General features: G+C 42.4%; 1 protein-coding gene across 4 annotated transcripts in view; it reads right to left on the bottom strand.

Moving 5' to 3' along the window:
* LOC117257187 (tensin-2-like) overlaps positions 1-24,891 on the bottom strand; it is a 41,600-nt gene extending 16,709 nt beyond the window's left edge. For 2 of the 4 annotated variants that reach the window (XM_033627171.2, XM_033627170.2), the window contains exons 1-3: positions 24,569-24,862; positions 13,389-13,494; positions 13,195-13,232 (exon numbers count right to left, since the gene is read on the bottom strand). In XM_033627171.2, the coding sequence (XP_033483062.2) occupies positions 13,195-13,232; positions 13,389-13,494; positions 24,569-24,691 (267 nt within the window). In that variant the 5' untranslated portion in view covers positions 24,692-24,862. Of the gene's footprint in view, positions 1-9,309; positions 9,393-13,194; positions 13,233-13,388; positions 13,495-24,568 lie in introns of those variants that run through there. The other 2 variants (XM_033627169.2, XM_033627172.2) reach the window with 2 other exon arrangements.
* Positions 24,892-25,268: the final 377 nt, after the last annotated feature.

The raw sequence follows: 25,268 nt of genomic DNA, 5'->3' as shown, positions 1-25,268 counted from the left end.
GTAAGTCATCCAGGTGAGCTGCCTGTGGATATTCTCATTTATCCAGGTCATAGTTATCTCAAGGCAATTGAATCGAACGCAACTGGACTTAGTTTTGTCTTAGAAGACGTTTTCCACACCAGTTTCTCAGACTAGTTCCAGCCTAGTCAGACAAGCATGAACTGATGAAGCCTCTTGGATGAGCGGCGAAACGTCTTCTAAGACAAAACGAAGTCCAGTTGCGTTCGATTCAATTGCCTTGAGATATCCAGTTGAGCTGTTTATGTGCAATTGATTGGACATAAACATTCAGTCTTGATTGCCTGTCATGTCCTGGGTAGCCCAGATGTTGCTTTTGAAAGTTTTTGGCTGTTAAAATTCAAATTCTTATGTCTCCTACTTGCTTTCATAATCGTCCAAAATGACACGAGTACAAAAAGATGCTTTTAATATTACATGGAGTAAACCCAAGCAACAGCTTTCTTATTTCACACCACACACACAGGAAATGGCAAATGACATTTCAAAGGGGAGAACAGAGAAAGTTTGGGACAATGTGAAGAGGGAAAAAAAGAGTGGAAACATAAACAGACATGTGATCCATGGCGGAATGAGTAAAAGGAGGCGTGAAGGGGAAAACGGCATGCTGTAATTGGTTACTGCGTGGAAGAGAACATTCAAGAAAATGTGCAACTGCTGAACCGACAAGATGATGTCATGACGTGATTATTGTCATGCAGGTCTCATACAGACTGACAGCTGATATTCTAACACTCTGTAATTTGTAATTTATGTTTTTTAAATGATCTCTTTGGTCTTTAGTCATTTCTTCTCACATTCCACCACAGCAGAAGAATAATCTGTACTCTCCAGTGTGTTAATGTACAACGACAGATCACAGACATGTTCAGAAACCTTCTGTAGGAAATAAAAGAGCTTCAGCCATAGGGTAGAGCTCCTCTCTTAATAGGCTTAATAATGGTAGTTAAGTGGATAAAGTGGTCGGCTCGAGGAAGGAACAGTAGGAGACAGATACAACATGCACATGTGTACCCATGTGTAAACACAAACACACACACATGTATGCAGAAGAAGACCAGGGTCGTACCAACATGCAGCAAAGAAGCAGAGGAGGAAGACACCAGAGTCAACAGGAAGCAATTTGGAACAGGATGTCAGCGGTGGTCAACCTAGGTTCATGCATGCACACGCACATACAAACACCGACACACACACACATGCAGAGTGTGTACACGTGTCTTTGGTGGCTCTGCCAGCCTCAGGGTCTTCATTAATGCATGTGGACTGTTCACTGGAGCCACTGGGAGTGGAGCCATCTGGTTCAGTTTGTCCTGTTCATCAGCTAGCATTTACTGAGGTGCCAATGACAGCAGTCAGGGACTGACAGACTGTTTAGTGGACTGGACGCCTGGTCTGTGAAGTGGTTAAATATGCTCTGTTCATCAAGTAACACTTTTCATTAATGCATTAAAGCAAAATGCCAAACATTCCCGAGTTTCAGCTCCTGAAATATGAGTGTACTGCTGCCTTCCAGCACTGCTAAAAACTCACTCATCAACATATTATACTGTAGCATTTAAAGACGCTATTTGGACAGAGCCAGGCTGCCAATTTCACCCTGTTTTCAGATTTCGTGTTAAGCTAAGCAAATCTAACCAGCTGCTCACTCCAGCTTCATACTGAACCAAGAAATACGAGAGTGATACTGATTTTCTCAACTCTGGAAACAAAACAAAATACATGTATTTCCCAGAATGTCTACCTATTGTTTCAGGGACAGTAGAGCTGTTTATCAATCTAGATTGTTTTGGTTTGAGTGTTGGAGATATTGTCCGTAGAGATGTCTGCCTTATCTTAAATATAATGGAACTAGATGGCACTCAGCTTGTGGAACTCAAAGTGCTGAACAAAACAAAAAGAAAAAATTTATTTGAAAAACTCAACAGCAATGTCTCTTTCCAGAAATCGTGACCCAGTTGCTCAAGATAATCCACAGAGATTGTTGTGAGCAGTTTCATGTAGGAAGTATTTTCTTTCTACCGAACTACACCCACCTACCGTATCACTATGCAGACAGAAGCGTCATGATTTCTCAAGTTTTTCATATATATACAGTACAGGCCAAAAGTTTGGACACACCTTCTCATTCAATGCGTTTTCTTTATTTTCATGACTATTTACATTGTAGATTCTCACTGAAGGCATCAAAACTATGAATGAACACGTGGAGTTATGTACTTAACAAAAAAAGGTGAAATAACTGAAAACATGTTTTATATTCTAGTTTCTTCAAAATAGCCACCCTTTGCTCTGATTACTGCTTTGCACACTCTTGGCATTCTCTCCATGAGCTTCAAGAGGTAGTCACCTGAAATGGTTTCCACTTCACAGGTGTGCCTTATCAGGGTTAATTAGTGGAATTTCTTGCTTTATCAATGGGGTTGGGACCATCAGTTGTGTTGTGCAGAAGTCAGGTTAATACACAGCCGACAGCCCTATTGGACAACTGTTAAAATTCATATTATGGCAAGAACCAATCAGCTAACTAAAGAAAAACAAGTGGCCATCATTACTTTAAGAAATGAAGGTCAGTCAGTCCGGAAAATTGCAAAAACTTTAAATGTGTCCCCAAGTGGAGTCGCAAAAACCATCAAGCGCTACAACGAAACTGGCACACATGAGGACCGACCCAGGAAAGGAAGACCAACAGTCACCTCTGCTTCTGAGGATAAGTTCATCCGAGTCACCAGCCTCAGAAATGGCAAGTTAACAGCAGCTCAGATCAGAGACCAGATGAATGCCACACAGAGTTCTAGCAGCAGACCCATCTCTAGAACAACTGTTAAGAGGAGACTGCGCCAATCAGGCCTTCATGGTCAAATAGCTGCTAGGAAACCACTGCTGAGGAGAGGCAACAAGCAGAAGAGATTTGTTTGGGCCAAGAAACACAAGGAATGGACATTAGACCAGTGGAAATCTGTGCTTTGGTCTGATGAGTCCAAATTTGAGATCTTTGGTTCCAACCGCCGTGTCTTTGTGAGACGCAGAAAAGGTGAACGGATGGATTCCACATGCCTGGTTCCCACTGTGAAGCATGGAGGAGGAGGTGTGATGGTGTGGGGGTGTTTTGCTGGTGACACTGTTGGGGATTTATTCAAAATTGAAGGCACACTGAACCAGCATGGCTACCACAGCATCCTGCAGCGACATGCCATCCCATCCGGTTTGCGTTTAGTTGGACCATCATTTATTTTTCAACAGGACAATGACCCCAAACACACCTCCAGGCTGTGTAAGGGCTATTTGACCAAGAAGGAGAGTGATGGAGTGCTGCGGCAGATGACCTGGCCTCCACAGTCACCGGACCTGAACCCAATCCAGATGGTTTGGGGTGAGCTGGACCGCAGAGTGAAGGCAAAGGGGCCAACAAGTGCTAAACACCTCTGGGAACTCCTTCAAGACTGTTGGAAAACCATTTCAGGTGACTACCTCTTGAAGCTCATGGAGAGAATGCCAAGAGTGTGCAAAGCAGTAATCAGAGCAAAGGGTGGCTATTTTGAAGAAACTAGAATATAAAACATGTTTTCAGTTATTTCACCTTTTTTTGTTAAGTACATAACTCCACATGTGTTCCTTCATAGTTTTGATGCCTTCAGTGAGAATCTACAATGTAAATAGTCATGAAAATAAAGAAAACGCATTGAATGAGAAGGTGTGTCCAAACTTTTGGCCTGTACTGTATATTACTGCTGCTCCTTAGAGTGCTACAAGTTGAGTGCCATCTCTTTTCATTATATTCGAGAGCAACACATTCTCAGTCTGACCTTGTCACATACTGACGTTTGGTCATGGACTTTCTACATCAACATACAACGTGCAAGGAACCTTGGTTGTGTTGGTTGTTGATGTTCTGGGACACCGTGTCAAGTTCTGCCTGTAACATATGTCAGTACAACACCGCAAATTGATGTTTTTTCTTCCTTCAACAGCAAACACACATGGTTGGGTTTAGGCAACAAAAACACGTAATTAGGTTTAGGAAAAAAACAGGGTTTGGCTTTAGAATCTTACAGGATGCGAACACCCAGGGTACCCGCGGATCCTTGAAAAGTCTTAAAAAGTCTTAAATTCATGTATCTAAAAGTAAGGCCTGAAAATGTCTTAAATTCATTAGAAATGTGTTAAATTGGTCTTAAATTCATTACTCAAAGGTCTTAAAATTGTTGCGGAAGGAATATTTAATCTGACTTTCTTTCTTTTCTGTTTTTTTATTCTCGCGGCACTTTTCTGTGAGTGTCCATGCGCCATCCAATAATGGCGCGCGCTGGCGGTAGCACATACACAATGAATGAGTTCGTCGGCGGAGGTCTGCGCTTTGCGCGCTCTGTGTGAAAAGGGCTTAACGGCGCGCGCTGGCTACCTGGTACTCAATATGCTGCTGTAGTGGTTTGTTTTCCAGACGTGAGTATCTTTGAGCAGTGAAAGTTATTATTTATGACTTTTTACTTGTCGGCAGTGATTTGTTTTCCACAGAGCTCTACGTGCGAGCATTTTACTCGCATTTGCGACTAAAAATAGTTTTGTGCCAGCAAAATAAATCATTCAGCACGCAGTGCGATTCCAGATTTCAACCAGCAGCAGAAACGAAAGGCGAATCATGCAGGTTGTGGGTTGAACGGGGGTCACAGACAGGAATACGGTGGTCAAATAGCCTACGGCAGCTCTGCAGCGCAAAATAACGGCTTACCGGTGGCGACAGAGAAATCCGACCCCAGGTCCAGTAGCCTAATTTCCTCTTTTGTTGGCGTCATGACTGCTGTTCACATTTCTCTATGTGGCAGGTAACGGTCCACAGACCTCACTGCACTTTAGGCTCTGTTCTTTACTTATCAAGGGACTGTCAGGGGAGGAGGGTGGCTGGTTGATTTTTATTTTATTTATTCATTTTATTTTGATCCCCCCTATGTTAATCACTTATTGATGCTGTTTTTGAAGTATGAATAAGTCAATAAGTAATTTATTCCATTGAAATATCATTGATGTATTATAGAAAAGTGATTTATGTTTTATAAATGACAAAAGGCACATCTGCCTCATTTTTGCTGTGGTATCGTGATACTACTCAGAACCATGATACTTTCACTGGTATCGTACCGTGGGTCCCAATTTCGGTACCGTGACAACACTAGATGTCACAACCATTCCATTCGGAGTTGCGCAGTGAAGCGGCTCGGGTGCAGCTTGAAAAAGTGTTACCCCACTTCTAATTTTAAAAATTAAGCACTGGTTATAGTACAGCGGGATCCCCCAACCATCGCTTATATTTATTGTTTTTTCAGTCTTAAATTCCATTCAAGGTGGCATTAAAAAGGTCTTAAAAAGTCTTAAATTTAACTTACTGAAACCTGCAGATACCCTGACACTGCTCTCTTGGCTGAAATTCGGTGTTTGTTGGACCCATCCACCACCCCTCCCACCTGCCCCACTCGGACTTTCACAACCTAACTCTCGTACTTGTCCCGCTGCGTTTCCCCCTGACGCTGCTGGGCACCATTAAACTACAACAGCAACCAGCAGCATATCATGCCGATGTTTAAGGACTCCTTTCTTCATTGGTGACTGACACTGCAAGTCACTGCCCAAGTGCCAGATTTTGACGACTTCTGAGTGAGACCGGGCTCTTGAGAGAAGGCAGACATCTCTATGGTCAATATCTCCACCACAACTATTTTCCTTCTACTGAACTATACCCACCAACTGTATCACTGGGCAGAAGGAAGAGTGTATCTACTCATTGACGGGAGGCTTGTGACAGCACAACGTGTAAACATTAATGGCGTCCTCCCTGATTGAGCTGTAACATTAGCTAGCTTAGTGATGCTAGGTGAGCTAGCAGTAGGTGCACACTTCCTGCTGTGCGGTGATACGGTTGCCGGATGTAGTTTGGTAGAGAGAAAGTACTTCCTACATCAAACTGCTCACGTCAAGGTCTGTGGATAATTGGGAGTAACCTTGTCATGATTTCTGGAAAAAGACATTGCTGTTGAGTTTTTCAAGAGCCACAAATCAAGCACCTTGTAGTGGGCAATATTTCCAACACTAGGCAACTCACACCAAGACAATCTAGACTGTTAAACAGTACTACAGGTAATAGAAAGTATTTTGGATTTTGGTGTGAACTGTGCCTTCAAGACATAATCTTGGGCTCTGGGAAATTGTGATGGGATTTTTCACTGTTTCTGACATTTACAGCCTATTTGATCAGCAACATATTGATTGATTAGATTAATCAGAATTAATCTACATTAAATCTTCACTGAGTAAAAGTGAATCTTGATTAAGAGTTTCCCGGCTGCTCCACAACAGAGTGACTGTGGCGCAAATCCTAAAAGTTGTCGCTGCCACATCTTGAATCATCACCCCTATTCCAGGGAGAGAAAATCCAGCACCGAGATCTGCTGGAGCAGCTGAGTCAGTTACGGGGAAGCGGGAGATAAATGTGAGTGTTTGAGACACGGGCTTCGGTATGCCATCCAGGAGGAGCGAGTTTCATTCTGACAGTCTACTCAAAGCTGACATCACACTCTGGAGAGGGAGAAGTGAGTAAGCCTTTCCCGTTTGAAAGTGGAAAAGCAAAATAACCACGGCTTATTCCAAGTTCCATACCCTCACAAAAAGACGCTAAAGGCCAAAGTCCACTGAAAGCTTAAAAAAAAACTCTGAGGCTTTTTGGAGGTTTTTTTGGAGCACAGACTGTTAACATTTCACCCAGGGTACCAGAGGGCCAATTTTGGAGTTGCTGTGATTTAGGAGGCTTCACATGAAAGTATGGCATCCCCTCTCTTTCTTCTCATTATCGCTCTGCCTTTCTTCCGTTTTCTCTCATCTTTGATCCCTCATTTCTGCATTTCCTAACCCCTGCAGTCCGTCACTCCCCCTCTGCTTCCCCCGTTACTGCTACCTCACACTCTGCCCCTCTCTCTGCCTTTAGTGCCTGGAGACAGGATAACCACAATCATCTCTGCCGTGAGACACAAGTATGTGCGCCCACTGAATAAACAACATCAGATGACAAAGGACACCTCGATAAGCATCGTGCCTAGCAGGGGCAAGTCGCTATGTAACCAGCCCCAGAGAAGAAGGGAGCGAGAGGAAGCACGAATGGAGGCTAAAAGCAAAAACAAACTGTCCAGAGAGTGGAGACAGAGATGGAGCTGAGAGGGAGGAAAAAAACATCAGGAAGAGGGAGAGGAGGAAAGAGAAACGCAGGCAGAAAGCGAGAGCGAGCGGTGCTCGGAAGAGAAATGTCAACAGCTGAACACACTGACCACTGACACACAGCAGAGAGATTTCACAGAGCTATTTTGATAGAGCCCCTTATTTTAGATCATACGTCCCTCTGAACACTTAAAGCCTCATTTTGTCTATTAGTCCGTCAGTCATCTCACAAATCCACGTGCCTCTCTGGCAGCAGCGGTGACATTTTCAAGCAATCTGGCAATGGATTTGTGCTACAACTCTGCGTCTGACTGCAGCATGGCAACATACATTTGTATTTTGGCCTTGGCGTTTTGCCTAGCAACATTTAATATCCAGAAAATGAAAAATAACACTAGTCAACATCCATCTAAAAATGACAAACAACACTCAAATGAGCTCAAATTGTTTTAAAGACCCTGCCAAAATAAGAGTTGTGTAATTCCTGGAATATTAAACAAGGCTTGCTGTGCACCCATCACTTGGCTCAAGCTCTCAGGAAATGAAAAGCAAAGAGTAAATACAAACACTGTGCACGCATCTGTGTGTGTGCGTGTGTGTGCATGTGTGTGCGCACTGTCTCTGTAATACTACATTATTGATAAGACGAGTAGAGCAGTAAAATTTAATCAACCATGATGATAATTGTACACAGCAACGCATCATGCCGGTGATGGCTATAAATAGCAACAACAGTGTGACATCAATAAATCACCACCTTTGATCAAGTCACACAGACGTTCATCTGGCAAGACTATCTATCCAAGCACCATCCTACTGAGTTCTCCATCTCTATCGACTTAATGCTGTTTCTGCCTCCCCACTGATGTGCCATGGCACGTAGAGCCACCACAGGACAGCATGTCCACCTGGTCTCCCGTAGTGAGCCACAAACAACAGAAGAGGTGGAAAAACATGACACTTGTTGCTCAAGAGACTGACAACACTGGGACAAGAGCTAGAGAGGTAAATCAGCCGTTATTAGCACACTGCACATATATTAGTATCAGTGTATATACAAAGGGGGAATAAGTAAAAACCAAACTTTGGGGTGTTTTAGAAACTCTCCCAGCTCCACTGGCAGTAACAAGGATTAATGAGCAACATTGAACATTGTTAAAATTTGCTCATTACATCAGCCCACAGTCCATACAGTATCATAATTGCTATATCAATTCATAAATCAGCATGAAACATTAGCACAACAGCTGCTGTGTGTGTGAGCAGCCATCTGTATTTCACTACGCAACATTAGGATCCATCGGATGATGTTAGGACAGCTGAGTGTGTCTCAGATAAAGCCATTTGTCTCTGTCAGGTGCCCTTTGGTCATAGATGCCTGTCCGTACACAATTCACAACACAAACATAGCGCTGACGTAGGTAGATACAGTAAAGAGATACAGTGGGAAAATGCATTCACACAGCAGAGTTGTGCAGAGTAATTAAAAAGTAAAAGTAAGAAAAGTTGTGCATGCAGATAGAAGGACGCTGGTGTCTGCAGACACTTGCAAGTGCACACACAAACAGACAGACACATGCCCACAACACATCTAATCCATCCCAAAAATAGTCTGGCACATCTTGGCTGTAAATTTGACATAATTTGACATTTACAGGTATGTATAGTAGCATATAGACTAGGTAGAGTTTCCACAGTCTGCCAAGCTGCACATAATAGTGAACTATCTCATTAAAAAGTAAATCTTTCACTCTCTGCTATTAAAAATTAAAATCTGTGTATTTTTTTGTAGGTCACAGCAGGAGTCTCCTCTTCATTTTCTGCACTTGCCTTAATCACAGTAAATGAAATCCTCTTTCTGGGCACAGCCAGTGCTCTCTGGCTACAGCTTTAATGGAATAATATGCAGAATCACATGCCGCATTATCAGAGAAAACACTGTGCGTGAAGAGGCTTTCAGGTTGTTAGATTGCCACTGAATAGGAAAGCAAAATACACAAAGTACATGAAAAGTTAATAACTGAGGAGCTGAGTATATATGAGTAAACTAAAGCCAGAGCTTCACTGAGTAAATACAGAGCGTGTTTTTACCTCTCAACAAGCAGCTTCAGTCTTTCCCTCTGCCTCTGAGCAGTCCTGTCTGTAGAGTGGGATACACTACCTCCCTCTCTCTGTCTCGTACAAGCTCTCTGCTCTCGCTCACCCGTTCCCTTTGCCTCCCTCCCTCTCTCACGATAACACACACACTCCCACTGTGCCAGCAGCACATGCAACATAACGTTCCCCTCTCGCTCTGCCTGTGTCATATGCCCAGAGACAGTAAAGCACGTCGACTGCGCGAGTGCTTTCCCTTGCACGTGCACACACACACACATCAATATACCACATGCAGACACTGGGCAGCCCCGCAGAGTGCTGATGTCCACTCCAGTGACCTCTGCGCTGGCCTGAGGCTGAGAGAGAGATGACAAGTGGCAGCAGGACAAAGAGGCAGAATTATATGGCCTGCATAAAGGATGCAAAAAAAAAGTGGAACTGAAACTAGTGTTTGTGGAGATGGTAAAAAGGTGGCATAACATGCTGATGAAAGCATTTAAGACTTGAAAAGAAGACAAAAAAACACCATGGAGAAGGTGGAAAAAGCTTTAACTGTGTCTATAAAACATCAGGAAAAAGGAGAAATCTAACAGAGATGAAAGATAAAAAAAGATGATGACAGTGAAACGCAAGAGATGAAAGGAGTAAAAAAAGAAAGGAAGCAATATGTTGACATATGAGCAGCACATAGAAACATACAGCGAGAGCATAGCGTGACATGTAGCAGACACCAATCTGCAGCCTTGACCGTATGTTCCCCTTTATTTATGAATACCCCCAAATGGGACTGATTAGACACACACACACACACACACACACATGTACACGGTCTGCCTCCCCAGCTGCCCCTTACTTATTTGCGTCACCCTCCCACCGATCACTCACTGGCAGGCATCTATGGCACTCTTGTTATTTTCTATATTTACCCGCTCAGACTTCTCCTATCCAGATTGATCATCGTCCCGTGTGACGATGTCCACTCTCGTCCACGGCGCCTGCCTCTATTGCAGCCACCAAGGGTTGTTTTTGGCTATCGCCGTGGTGACCAGGGGGACGAGTATGACAAAAATAATAATCCTCTTTTAATACATGCTGCTAAGGCACAACAGCTGGTAGTGCCCAGTTGTACACCATTACAGTGTGTGTGTGGAGGAGGAGGAGGAGGAGGAGGGGGAGGCAGGAAGGCAAAGTTTCCCCCTCTTGTCATAAATCCTGCAGGATTTGAGCTGACCTGAGAAATGAAGGCAGTGTGTCCAAGTGCAAATGTGCTGTTTTCGTGTGTGTGTGTGTGTGTGTGTGTGTGTGTTTGTTCTGTTGGAGAGCGAGGCACAACAGCACAGTTACAGCAAGGTCATGGGCCCATTCAGTGGTGTGTGACACTGAGCTGCTGTGAGCGGGGTCACAGGAGAGCAGAAGCAGCTTCTGCCAACGCTTTGACATAAGCTGCGGACAGGGAGAGTGCCTCTCTCTTACACAATGCAATCATGTCCTCTTGTGATGAAAGAATCCACTCAAAAGCAACAAAGATTAGGCAAATTACTCAAAACGCAATCTGTTGCGTCGCAATCTCATCTATTAAGGTCACTGCCTGTCGACCAAACTGTTTCCCTGCTGCCTCTACAGTGAATTCTGTTCTTTTATGGCAGCGCAAAAACAGTGACAAGAATTTCTGTTTGATTCTAAGGGAATGACAACAATACCACACATTTACCACATGAAAACATCTGCAGTTGAGCTCCACTGTAGCAGCAAAGTGTTTCCAGGTATTTTTTTCTCTTTAATATCTTTAATCTCACGTTACATATACTTTTTAGGCAGTTAGCTAATGCTTACATTGTTGGTCATGCATTGTAATATACAATGCATGAGCAACATATAAGCTAATTTTTTTAACACACCTCATATATTAGATGTGAATAGTAGTGTCAACGGTTAATTGTCTGTGACTGTAAACATGTGTCACAGCTGAAGTTTCTTAGGTTATGTTTATTTCATTCATTCATTCACATTATTTCCTGTTTTATTTTGAAACTCACATCTCCACACGTTTCAGATCACCTCACTTCCTGCCCCTGTGTGTATTCCCTCCCTTTCGATGACTTCACCTGTGTGAAGTCATCGAAAGGGTTCCACACTAATTAGCCTCACCTGTGTCTTGTTACGCTTCCCCTCACCAGAGTATGTAGAGGCCGTTTACATGTTGCCAGCTATTTTCATAAACGGACATTTCACCATCTCCGTTTTCAAAAAGATCTTCGTTTACACTTACCCGTGTATATATACACAAGAGCATGCCAAACCTGTAGGTGGCAGTGTAACGAGAAGCTCAAGCCTTCCATGTATCCATTGTCACCATAGCAACATAGGTCGCACTTTTTACACAGGCGCAAGTTCCGGCGCATACTGTGACGTGGGCTGCCTATAACTCCGTTTATCTCCGTTTATCTCAGTTTACATGCAAATGCGCAACCGGAGTTTTCCAAAATCTCCACTCTGGCCGGAGTTTTTAGAAAGACTCGTTTTCAGAGGAGAAATCTCCGTTTGCGTGTAAACGAAGGGCACAAACGAAGGAAGATGTCTCCGTTTATCAAAATCACCGTGTACGTGTAAACGGCCTCTTAGTGTGTCTTGTTTTCTCTCAGTGCCAGTTCATCTTAGCACCTTGTGTGTAGTGTTCCCCATCCCTATTGGATTTGTTTGCCTCCACTAATAGTCCCTCTGTGTACCCAACCTACCTTGACCAGTAAAGACCATTAATGTACCCATTGTGTTTCCAGAGTCGTGGGTTTGAGTGCGCTCTCACCTGGTTCACCAGATGTTACAACATGCCCACCAGCAAAAGTGAAAGTGAAAGCCAACCCCAGATTCACTCTTGTTTGGCGTTTCACCTCGCTATATTTGCGTTATTTCTGTGCTGTGTCTCTTAGATGCCTGCTGCCTACAGTCTGGCAGATGGTCGCTACCTTTTTACAAAGTCCCGACCCCACCTGAGGGCTGTGGTGCTACACGCCCATAAACATCCCAAATGAAGAAAGTAAGACAATACAGGCAGAGGGCAGCGTCTTTGCAGGAAAAATACACCACCACACATTTCTGGTGGGCCATAAGTGTTGATTGAGAGGGATTACATTTGTATGAGTCTATTGTTTTTTCCTCATAGTGTACCTTTAAAATGCCAAAAAGCCCAGACAGTATTGCCGCAAATACAGTTCGATCCTATTCCCAACAGACCATTGGAGGATTGTCCGTTGTGCGAGCGTATTTCTTGCAAACAAGTAGCCTCCAGTTGTCTCCAGCCAGTTCAGAAGCCCCTCTTTTTTGTGCATGTCTTCCTTATTAATAAAAGCACACATCTACTGATCTGTTACAACCTGACAGATAGCACACAGACAGTTTTCCTCTGGTGGTGTCATCTCTCCGAGCTGCTGCATCTTGTAGTTTCCTCCTCCTCTTGCGCTTATCGTGACAGCTCACAGCTCACTACTGCCCCCCTCTGGTCAGCCTAACAGCACCTCTCACAGACAATGCTAATGGGTACAATCAGAGTATTGTGTGAAATATTATTCTTTAATATGCACAAATGCTTCATATCAGTCTGTATTAGAGAGACAACAGAGACGTCCTGGTTGTTTGAGGACTCTGAGGAGCTCCTGCTATGCCACGTTAACACATGACTGAATTACTCATAGCAACCTGGCTGGTTGCAGTTCAGGGTGGGGGGGATGGCCTTTCCTTAACCAGACATCTAGGTCAGTGCACATGGCTAACTCCACTTAAGACTCACACCGTATTAACATCTGAACCTCTGACACAGGAGCAATTTTCTTAGGACAGGAGAAAGGTAAAGTGATGCATTCAGGGAGGAAACATTCAGCTTACCTTGGCTTCACACGTCTTGTGGACTGCAACCTTGCACTCTGTGCACAGAAAGGAGAGTACATGTTTTATTCTGAGAGTCAGCTTTGAGGGAGACAGGGAGAGGACAGTCAGGGTGAGCTCATCTGTGTCAAGACGAGGTGTGTATCTATGCTAGTCAGTTGTGTGTCTCTGACCTGACTGAGACACGGACTCACCCTTGCAGAAAGCCCCGGGGCTGTCGATGTTCAGCTTGCAGACATCACACACCCGTTTCCTCTTGAAGCTTTTCTCCATGAAGGTGTGGCTCCCTGCTTTGGCGAGCTGCAGACACAAAGGGCTGTCAAGTCTGAGCATTCTCACAACAAACAGAATAAGTCAGAGTAGAGGTGAAAACAGAGTCATTCATTTTATCATTGAAAAGACTGAAACCACATGAATGTATATGTGGTTGTGACATGTTCAGCTTCAGCAGTTTTCCCATTTGTCTTAAGACATTTTATCTCAGCTCTGGACAGTAACTGTCCCCAGTGCAGCTACTGTCCTGTCAGTACAGATGTGCACTGCTTCAGTGACACACCAGCATGAGCACTGAAGCCCTACCTGCTGTAAATTCTGCTTCCTCCACTAAAAACTCCTGTCATATCACGCTGTGTTTTAAGGAGTCCTGTTGTCTCGTCTTTTAACTTGTCCTCATTCTGTCTCAGTCTGTGGGGTGGCTAAGATGATGAAAAACAAGCAGCTCTCTGTGCTGCCAGCCCCCTCCTCTAATATGCTGCACGGTCACAGGTGAGCTAAACTGAATACACGGAGGTGGTGTTCATTGTTTTAGTGGTGACCTTTGTGATGCTGTTGGCTTTCTTCAAGTCCCTGGGGGTGTCTGTCTAGACCATAGACCCTAGAATAACAAGCAGCAACCTCCAAGGCTGAAAAATAAAGCCAACACTGAAGTGCCAAAAACTGCAGTTCCTCTAATGGCCACTTGAGGCTGGCTTCAGAAGTCAGTCAAACCCCATAGACTCCCCATGTTAAAATGTCCATCTTTACAGCAGAAATAAACATGTTTACAGCCTGGTACAAAAAATAAGGCTTTGGTCACTATAGCTAATTTCAACAAAGAGTGCCCCAGAGACTTTTCTTTAAGCTGATGGAGAAGTTAGCATCGCACTGGTACCCTCGTCAAAATGTCCATGGGATTTTTTTTTTTATTGGCTTTTGCATCATTACTGAAAATAAGCTCTGTGGCAAACTAATGTTTATGGTACACAGTTTGTTCACCAAGATAATCTTCACAATTTAACTCTACGTTCATGATTACTGAACCCTGAATTTAATCTCCAGAAGTAAAAAGCTAATGTATAAAGGAACTACACTACTGTCACATGACCTAACGTCACCACCATAACAAGACTGTAAAGCCATGTTAGGTGTGATGATGTTCTGTAGTATCATTTAGCCACTTGTTAGCAACTGCATTTTTAAAGACACAAAGAGGCTACACAGTTCACGAGTGGGGTATTTACTTATTTATTTTATGCTGTAAGCAAGACGTGAAAGTCTCTTAAACTTGTGTTAACCACAGACTGTATTTCAGGCATCTAACAAAAAAAATCAATTCAAAAAACCCATTGACTTCAACACAAGGGAAGCAGCAGAGTAAAAATGCTAACTCATTAATGGGTTTTAGGACTCATTCCTGGGGCACTCTACTCATGACAACTGTATGGGATGTGAATTTTTATATAACTCACCCATTTACATTTTATTGAGACTTAAAGTTATGCATAATTAAGGGTGGGCCACTTTGAGTGACAGACTGTCTGCAGATAGTGCCCTCAGCTTCTCAGTCAGATTCACCCCTTGCTCCTCCATGGCACCAGCCTCTCGCCCAAATATGGTCATTTCTGGCTCCAAAAAAAACCAAAATGGTGACTTCTGAAATGCCAAACATGAGGCTTCAAAACAGAATCCACAAACCAATGGTGACATCGTGGTAGCCATGTCCATCATTTTGATGCAACTTAACATCCTCTATAGGCTACTTTGGTGTATGTCCAGATTCTTGCAAAACTGATGCCATTCCTTGTGTTTAATGCTAATTAGTAATTAGCATGCTAACACGCTAGACCAAGATGGTGAACATTACACATCAGCGTGTTAGCATCGTCACTGTTAGCATTTTGCCGTGCTAAAGTTAGCATTTACCTCAAAGCATATCTGTGCCTGACTGAAGTCTACAACTAACATGGCATCTTGTTAAATTGTGCTTCCTGTTTTATTTTTTGTCAACCTATCCATGGCAACCAATCAAAAGGCCCTTTGCCTCTCTCTCCTCAAGCCAATACAATGCATATAAAAAATATTCAACTCGTGAAAATACGCCTCAACAATATGGCAATAATAAATTGGCCAACAGTTTACCTTAGAGAACAGTCTCTTACCACAAACCCACAGAGAAACTGAACAGTACATTACATGAAACCAAAACTATTACTACTAATATGTAACAAATTTTAGTTTTTTATATCATTCTCATCTCTCTTTTGGCTGAAGTAGCTGGGGTCTCTACTCTTTGATTACAGTCTTACTATAAATTTACTTTCAACACTGCAAGGTGGTACCACACTGGATCATGATGGCAGCTGTGTAAACATGAGACATGAGCTTCTGTGGGCAAAGCAAAGAGACAAGGATAAATCTGAAACAAACAGACACACTGTAACTGTTCGCTGCCTTTTTCAAAATGATGAAGTCAAATTTGTGTGTATGTGTGTTATTAGCTGAAACATTTTATATTTTAAGAATACCCCACATGAACTGAATGATAACAGCATAAATTTAGATAATAGAGAAGATATGTAAATAAAGCTTTAACCCTGGAGAAAAACCCATAATACGCAAGTTTTTACAGACACACAAGGCGCACACACAAATAAATGTAACACCCTGAGTCATAATCCGTGTCTTTTTCTTTTTATAAAGCAATACTCAACTGTCCCAGTGAAAAGACGGACAATGTTTATATAAAGCTGTGGTAATGTTCTCCCAGAGCAATGCCTCCTGACAGCATGTGAAGCACATTAAACCATTAAATCTTTCCTTGAGCAGGAGGTGCCTGGAAACATCAGGAGGGAGATGGTGTTTTTACTCTGTGTTTGTGTATGTGTGTGTGTGGCTGAGGCAATGTGAGAGGCGGAGGGCCACAAACAGTGTACCTGCACACACTGCTGTTCCTTTTCCTGTTAAATGACTCAATACATTTCTCTAGTCCTAAAAAAAAACATTTCTCAGCTCTTGCCTTTTTTTTTTTTTTTTTTTTTTTTTTTAACTTTTTCCGATGCCTGGGTTTTTCCAAACAGGAGGGGCATTGAATTTAACTTTGAAAGGTGAAGGTGTCTGCACTCAGGGTCTGGACTAACACTCTCACAAACAACATTTTTATCCGACACCAGAGTCTCACTTCGCCCACCATCTTGGATTGTGAGTGAGTGGAAGGAAACGCAGTCTATTAACCACAGTCTATTATAAAACAGCCATGTCTCTCAGGAGGAGAGTAAGCATGTCTAAATCCTTTATGACTAGAAATGTATAATTAATGTTTTATGTAGCCCTACCCTGAGCTTTGTGGGGTTACATAATGTGAATGTAAATGCAGCTGATTCGCTCAGACCATGCTTCACAGCGCTCAACAAAACAAATACACGGAATTTGTGACTTGCTTCATTAAAAACTGTTAAATCTCTGTTAAGTTCAGGTGTTTTTAATCCACTTGCAGGTGGATCAGAAAGGGTTAGGAAGCAGCAACATTTAAATAAACAATAAAAGCACCTCAGTAGTCATACAGGTTAACCACATCTTCATTAACTGCACAGTAAACAAGTCTGTTTCCTCTTGTTTCCAGTCTTAAAGCTAAACTAAAATAACTGGGTGCTGCCAGTAGCTTTATATTTAGCATAGACCAGGGGTAGGCAACCTGTGGCTCCAGAGCCATGCAGCTCTTTAGCCCCTCTCCAGTGGCTCCCTGGGGCTTTGACAGAAAATCATATGGACATGAATATTTATTTTCAACATTTTAATTTTCATTTTAACCCTCTTTTCTTGATTGTAGGTGTTCCCCTGTTCTTCTGGGCTGTGGGTAACAAGCAGGCTACAACATTTCTTCTTCTTTGTTTAATTTTTACCAACATGGCAAGACAGTACTAACACATCCCAACTTAGGGGTATGGCAACTTCTCTTCACTGTTAAGCACGAGGCACTCACTCTCTCGTGTACCACTCATACCTGTCCCCAAAACAGGTAGGAACCAGTTAGCTCATAACCAAGGGAACACAATGACTCCACTTCAACACCACACATGAAAATACAAATATAAATAAATACAATATACAAAGCACTATAAATGACGACAAAATAATAATTTACTAGAAACTCAAAAATGCTGAATCTATTACTGCTTAAATATAAATAATGTACCCATTGATAAATAACACAGTAACTCAAATAATACAAAAATAACCTAGAAATATAATCTGTGCAGTAATTATGGTTACAGTTGTAGGCCTTAAGTGATTCTTACGTTCCTCAACCGTAAAAATGCCCAGCCTATATACCGATTTAAAAAAATATTTTAAAATTTCATGAACTAAAATGTGTGTCATACGTCTGGCCTGGTGCCTTTCCTCTAAAAGCATCACTAGCAGTGGCTACAGTAGTCTTGAGTCTCCCTAGCTGGGCTAGCTTTGGATTCCACATCCAAATGGGGAAATGTATCAGGAAGAAATGGAGAACTTAATAGTGCATGGACAATTTCATTTGCTTTCACTGGCAACACTGCAAAGTATAAGTCCCAAAGATTCATAAATAGCCCACTGCAGAGTAGCCACCATGTGCTAAAACATATAGATAATTCAGATCATTTAGGTCTGTTAGTAATGCTGCTGGGCTGAATTTGACTTACAAGGCTGTGTTACCTTTACTATGAGGCTAAAATATGTTTTGTGGCTACAGACAGGTTTTTTGTTTGTTCTTCTTTTGATAGTAAAGGTTGCCGACCCCTGGCATAGACAGAAGAGTGGTACTGATCTCATCTAACTCTGAGCAAGAAAGCAAATGATGGTATTTCCCAAAATGTTGAACTAGTCCTTTAACTAAACAGTGGACAAATCGGGGCTTTCCACAGCAATGGTGACTAAACAAAGAAATAATCTGCATCCAGTTTGATCTGTGAGCCAAAGCAGAGAGCGTTGACAATAGACGGTTATAACAATACCTCCAGAACAATACCATGAGCCATAATAACTCCAGGTGTCACACAGGGTGATTAAAATTGTTGTTAGGTGTGCTTTCACCAAAAGAAAAGCATCAGCTATAAAATAAACTTGTGAGTGCATTCATTTTTTAATATAATGAAATTGTTGTTCTTGTCATATGTGACAACAAAAACCCTCTCACGTGGAAAAACACTGTTTATTTTGATCAGTGACCGGAACTGATCAGATGCTCACAGGCATGGATGGGACACATTACCATTATACTGTATGTATTGATCTTATAATCACAGCAGCTGAGTAACATCGGACTATCGACTTATGCCCTCTGCTTTTATGATGAATGGAAGCTGCCATAAACCCCGGCATCCACTGAATGTGTTGAATCTGTGTGTGTGTGTGTGTGTGTGTATGGGGGGGATTTAGGAAGAGAGACAGTGAACCCGACAAAAAGAGGGCATGTGAGGGGAGAAGAGGATCATCATCCCCTCAAGCTATTTACATTTTAAATGTTATTACATAACTCCTGAATTTTGGAGCTTGAATCGATTAGACTTATGTAATGGCCCACTGAGCTGCTGAACATAGAACCGTGTCCCCAATAAGCCTGACCTGAGATCACCTGTGGGCCTAAAAGTGGAGTCTTCAGTAATGGCACTGAGGAGTTTGCTTGGTCGGACTCACAGGAAAGGCCAATAACTGGTATCAGAGGAGCTCTCTTTGCACATGAAGACATGAAATGCCATAATATGCAGAATACACATTTTTATAAGTATTATATGAGTAACACTAAGTTGCAAATACTAACGTAACATAACTAGACAATTAATTGCTTTTGGCCAACTCAATTACAAATATTTTTCCATGTTTACACATGTACAGTAATTGGGTATTGTGGCTGCACATCTGAGCCAAGATGCCCAAAAAATCACCAAAACAACACAGCTTTTATAGAGACATGATATCCAAGCCAGTTTCTAATATTCAAATGTTACCCAAGACAACAGTAAATTGACGTAAGTGTGTTGGTGTATTGCAAAATGATCCCCTGAAGCTGACACTGGCCAGTTATGACTCTGAGTGCTGTTTCTTCTCCTCCTTAAAGGTCCCTGAATTCTTTCAAGAGACAAACATCTCAGATGACGACATTTCATCAGTTCCATGTTGAAATCTCAAAGCAATTACTCATCTTTTGATGCCAGGGTGTCAGTTTGAGGTTCAAACTAAAGAAACGCAGGACGAGTAAAGGGCACCGCCTGGTGGACAAATAGTTGTATAACTTTCTCTGACCAGTAAAGGCTGACCTAGTGGTGATAACTGTGTCACAACATTGGTCACAAGATCACAAGATGACAAATGTCTCTTAAAATAAGTTAATCACACCCACACATTTAAATACCTTTATGTCATATCTCTTCTTTGGGAGTTTAGGGGACAGGCTGCCTCACTTACATACCTCAGACTGAGCTGTTAAACCTCTGACAAATGCAACTAATGACATCAAGGATTTCCATTAATTATTTCATGTCAAAGATGCTCATTTAATGGACATTTTCCCTTAAAGGTTCAGTGTGTAGGATTAAGGGGAGATGTATTGGCAGAGATGGGATATAATCCAATCCAATCCAACTTTATTTGCAAAGCACTTTCAAACAACCGCAGAGTGCCAAAGTGTTGATATAGTACGTATATAATATAATAAGTACATTTTCTTAAGTGTATAATCACTTGAAAATAAGATTGTTGTGCTTTTGTTGCCTTAGAATGAGCTGTTTATATCCACAAAGGCAGCAGGCCCTCATCTACAGATCACCGTGTTGTACCACCATGTTTTTACAGTAGCCCAGAAAGAACAAACTAAACATTGGCTCTAGTTAGAGCCATTTGTGTTTTTGTGTTGAGCACCATAGTTAGAAGCCCCTCTGCGACAAGCAAACACCAGAAAACACCAGATTTTTTAACTTAAAACTGCTTTATTTGGTGTTTTTAATGGCTTTAATCACCTGCTTTCTTTGTTTTGGAGTGGAAGAGACCTCTGCAGATAATCTGGCTCCTGGTAAAAATCTCCTGAACAATGAACACTGAAGGAATTCTAACCAGGAGAACACAAAATCTTTCTAAATCTTACACACTCCTCCATTAAGTTAAATATCAAAGATTGTAAAATGATAAGTATGATTCTGTTTGCTGGTGCTACCAAGCATGATGAAAAGTTGGCAATCATCCATCTCTGTTCAGCAATAAACAAAGCTCTAAAACACAGCGTGTTACCAGAGTTGTTAGCAGTCGGTTGGTTGATTTAGCACTTAAGCTGAAACAATTTGTGTGGCATTAATCATCTGCAAAACAATGACAAATGGGACCAAAGTGCAGGCATTCAATTTAAAACTAACAAATGAAATGACTCATGAATCTCACAGCGTGGGGGTGTCTGTTCACATAATGCCGCACTTTTCTCCCAGCTGTTCTTTCCCTCCGTTTCCCCTGATCAGCATTTCAGAGAACAGTAAAAGGAGAAAGCAATAAGGGTGTACATAACACTACGAGCATATGCTACATATTACAATCCAGCCACAATGATAGTATAAGTTTAATGCACTATAATTTTGAGCATTTTAAACCCTTAAAAGGTTGAGTTTTTAAAAGTATTTTTGTATTTGGACTAAACATGGACTGCCCTGGGCTGTATACAGGTGTTGTACATTTGATCCCAGTAGAAAGAACTTAAGTGGAGGGGACATTCAGTCTCCAGAGGCTCCCATGACTATCAGCAGTGTTGCAGTATTGCATTGCAGTATTAAAGAACCCCACCCCGTTTGGATTTTTGCAGCCAAAGCATGTGTCATTCTGCAAGCATCTCTGACCACTGCAGAGAGCCCGGAGCACTTCCACTTCTAACATGGAGATGAGGAGAGGGTCAGGCACAAACAGAAGCATAATGGATTTCTTTATGAGTGAGGCTGCATGAGCTTTTCATTACTGTGAGGACGGCAGCAGCAGCAGCAGCAGCAGCAGCATTTTAAGGTTGTTATTCAAAAACTCAGGAAAGTTATCTAAAGCTGAGTGTGTTTCATATGCATTAAAACATATATATATTTCATAAAACATATGTTTTCATATGCATTAAAACATATTTTATGAAATGTACACATTGTGATGATTCATTAGAATGGTAAAAATATAAAGCTGTGGCACACACATGCAACCCTGTAATTCTATACTAATGAGGACCTTCATTGACATCATGCACTCTCTAGCCTCCCACCCTCAGCTTAAAGGGACAGTTCACCCCAAAATCAAAAATACACATTTTTCCTCTTACCTGTAGTGCTGTTTGTCAGCCTAAATTGTTCTGGTGTGAGCTTCTGAGTGTTGAAGATAGCGACTACTACATGGCACTTGATATTTGGTGCTCAAAAAAATACTTTTGAAAAACTCAACAGCAATGTCTCTTTCCAGAAATCATGACCTAGTTACTCAAGATAATCCACAGACCTTGGTGTGGGCAATTTCATGTAGGAACTATTTTCTTTCTACCAAACTACCACCAATGGTATCACCGCACAGAAAGAAGTGTGCACCTACTGCTAGCTCACCTAGCATCACTAAGCTAGCTAACGTGTAGATTAGTAGAAAGAAAATAGTCCCTACATGAAACTGCTCACAACAAGGTCTGTGGATTATCTTGGGTAACTGAGTCATGATTTCTGGAAAGAGACATTTTTGTCGAGTTTTTCAAATGTAATTTCTGGGCACTTTGAGCACCACAGTCTGAGTGCCATTGAGTTCCTTTATCTTTAAGAGAAGACGGCGGATATCTTCAACACACTGCAACTCACACCAAAACAATTTAGATTGATAGTAGGGGTGGGAATCACCAGAGGATCAATGATACAATATTTTCATGATACTTAAGTTGCAATACAATACTACTGCGATTTGAAATATGCTGTGATATGTTGAGTATTGCGATAAAATATATTGTGATATATTGCAATTTATTACCTGTTTTCAACTGTAAATCATGTCTGCAGAGCAAAACTTTGTCAACATCTGTTTTATGCAATAAGATAAAGTTTCCAGTCTGTTCATCTCACTTCAGCCATTTTTTTTTGCAGCAGCAAACTGTATGCAGTGGACTGAATAATAATTTATATAATAAAAAATTGATACTTGGCACTGTGGAATGATGATGATGATATTGCCACACAAAAATATTGCAATGCTTTGCTGTATTGATTTTTCCCCCACCCCTAATAAATAGCACGACAGGTAAGAGGAAAAATATGTATATGTATAGATATAACCCGAAACACCTACACCTTTATTTCAGCCAAAGTCTACCCTGAACCTTACAACTAAATCTGAACCCTCAAACAGGCCTTTGATGGTCTATCCAAAGGTGAGAAGCAGCCAAAATGTCCTCACTCTCATGGGCAAAAACCCAAATTGGTTCTCACAAAGATAGACGTGAAAGTACACACACACACACACACACACACACACACTGTAAATGAATACAGAGTACAGTGACACACCCCCAGACTAAATGCCTTGGTCTGCGTGAATGTTTTTTTCAGGGACACCTCAGTGGTGATGACATGCCGGAGAGCAGGAGCCACAACCTCTAGCTTTGAGTAACACACACATGCGTGCGCGTTCACACACACACACACACACACACGCACGATCCACGCAGGAAGGGACGGGAGCAGGTGGCAAGCCAGGGGTATGCTCTGGTTCTGGCAGGGTATTTTTAACCTGCATGAGTAGGGGCCGTCACCTCTAAACAGCTATGAAAATGCTGAAAATAGGTGCGGGAATGAGTGTGTGTGTGTGTGTGTGTGTCTGTGTGTGAGAGAGAGAGAGAGACACACACACACACACACACACACACACACACACAGACAGACAGACAGACAGACAGAGAAGAAAACACACTACAAACAACATTAAGAACTCCTGGACTGTTTGCATGTATGACATATTTCATTCCTCTCCACTGCAGAGTCCACCCATTCAGTTGGGACTATGTTATCATAATTTGGCATGGTCAGACACACACACACACACACACACACACACACACACACACTAAGAAATTCAGACAGACACACACAATCAGAGCTTTAGGGGATTTGAAGCCACATGTGATCTGAGTAATGTTTTTGTTCCAGCAAGATCCAGGAGTTCACTTGCAGAGCTGTGTGAAAACAAAGTGACATTACTTCAAATAAATGCTCCTATCTTTGTCCTTTCACTCTGACGTATAACATGCCGGAGTATGATTTACCCTGACATGTGAGAACACACACATTCTGGTGCGTAGCCTCGGTGCTACACCAACAGACACTTTTTATTTTAAGTCTCTATAAAAACCCTCCAGAGGCTTTACGTGGCTTCCTCCTAAATCCATACATGCTCCTAAATAGAGCCGGCAGCCAGGCAGACGACGGGTCAGAACCGGACAGTAACTTATACCACTTCCTCTTGACCCCAGAGAGACATGATTAAGAGGGATCAAGTGGGTCGTCCACCACTGTCTGTGTCTATTTTTTCCACGTTTATTGCCAATGATCCCATTGTACGCAGCGGGGATGACAAATTTACAAGGACATTAAAATCGCACTTTTAAAAAATCTCATTAACATAACTAGTGTGTGCAACTCACACTTCTGATGCAGGTCTAAATTGGACCTGCAAAACACATGTTTATCTTCTGGTATGCGAGCATGTGCGGCATGAGATGCTTCTGTTCTATTAAACGATGGCAAAAACACAGAGGAGGGATATTTCGTAAGAGAGAAAGGCTTTGGAGTCATCCAATTTGGAAATGTAGTGGTAATTCTTTGGATTCCTTTGGTTGATAGTGCGCAGTGAATGAAGTGTAGAACAATTAAACAAAGTCCAGCATCTCCTGCTGAAAAAAAGACAAACCCTGAGCTGTGTTCACGGCTATTTGAAACAACTGCATTAGTGTAATAACATCCACCAGGACCATCATGTGTTGGTTCTATCAATCATGTGCTTTGTTTATACTCAAACTGCAAACAGCTCTCTCCTTACAGCGAGACCTTTCTGCCATGTTCAACCAGATTTACGGTGACCTAAAGAGTAGTCATTCACTTACCTCAGCAAGTTGAAGGATCTCCGGATGCACCTCAGGGTCCGCCTTTATGGGGATTCCTCCTGTGTCAGTATCAGGTCCATGTATCTTCATCCTGCCGGCGCTCGTGCTGTGAATGCACCCCATACCTCCAGCAGACACCTCTTTTGCCCTGTATCTTAAGTTTCCTCAACCCTTATCCGCTCTTTCAACATGCAAGTGCTTTGCTCCAGAAGGTCCTCCTCTCTTCTCCTCCTCTCAGTGCTTCATGTTTTGATGGGTCTCCTTACTTTTCTGCGACAGCTAACGTCTTCCCCAGCATGTTCCTTCTTTCTCCCAGTGACTCCTCACACCTCTGCCCGTCTCTCTGACAGCTTGTCCTGCCTTGGAATCCACCCCAGATGACTTTTTTCCCCCTCCTTTCCCCTCCTCTCTTCTTACAACCTCTCTTTCACCCCTCCAGAAAGTGTCACCAAGCACAGACCCTCTCCTCTTACACTCTTCCCTGTCCCTTGCTCCCTGGCTATCCTCACTCTCAAAGCATGCAAACGCACACTCACCACCTCTCTCTTCCCTGCCCCCTTTCCACTTGCCAATACCTTCGTCTCTTCCCCTCGCCTCTACAGACCCTCAAATGCCTCGTACGCCGCTCTCTCCCGCTGCACACTTACAGACCCTCCACTCTTCCCCTCCCTCTCTTGCTCCATCAGGCTCCTCTTGCTGT

Source organism: Epinephelus lanceolatus, chromosome 1 (assembly GCF_041903045.1).
Source record: "Epinephelus lanceolatus isolate andai-2023 chromosome 1, ASM4190304v1, whole genome shotgun sequence".
Lineage (NCBI taxonomy): Eukaryota > Metazoa > Chordata > Actinopteri > Perciformes > Serranidae > Epinephelus > Epinephelus lanceolatus.
This window is presented reverse-complemented; position numbering and strand designations above follow the sequence as displayed.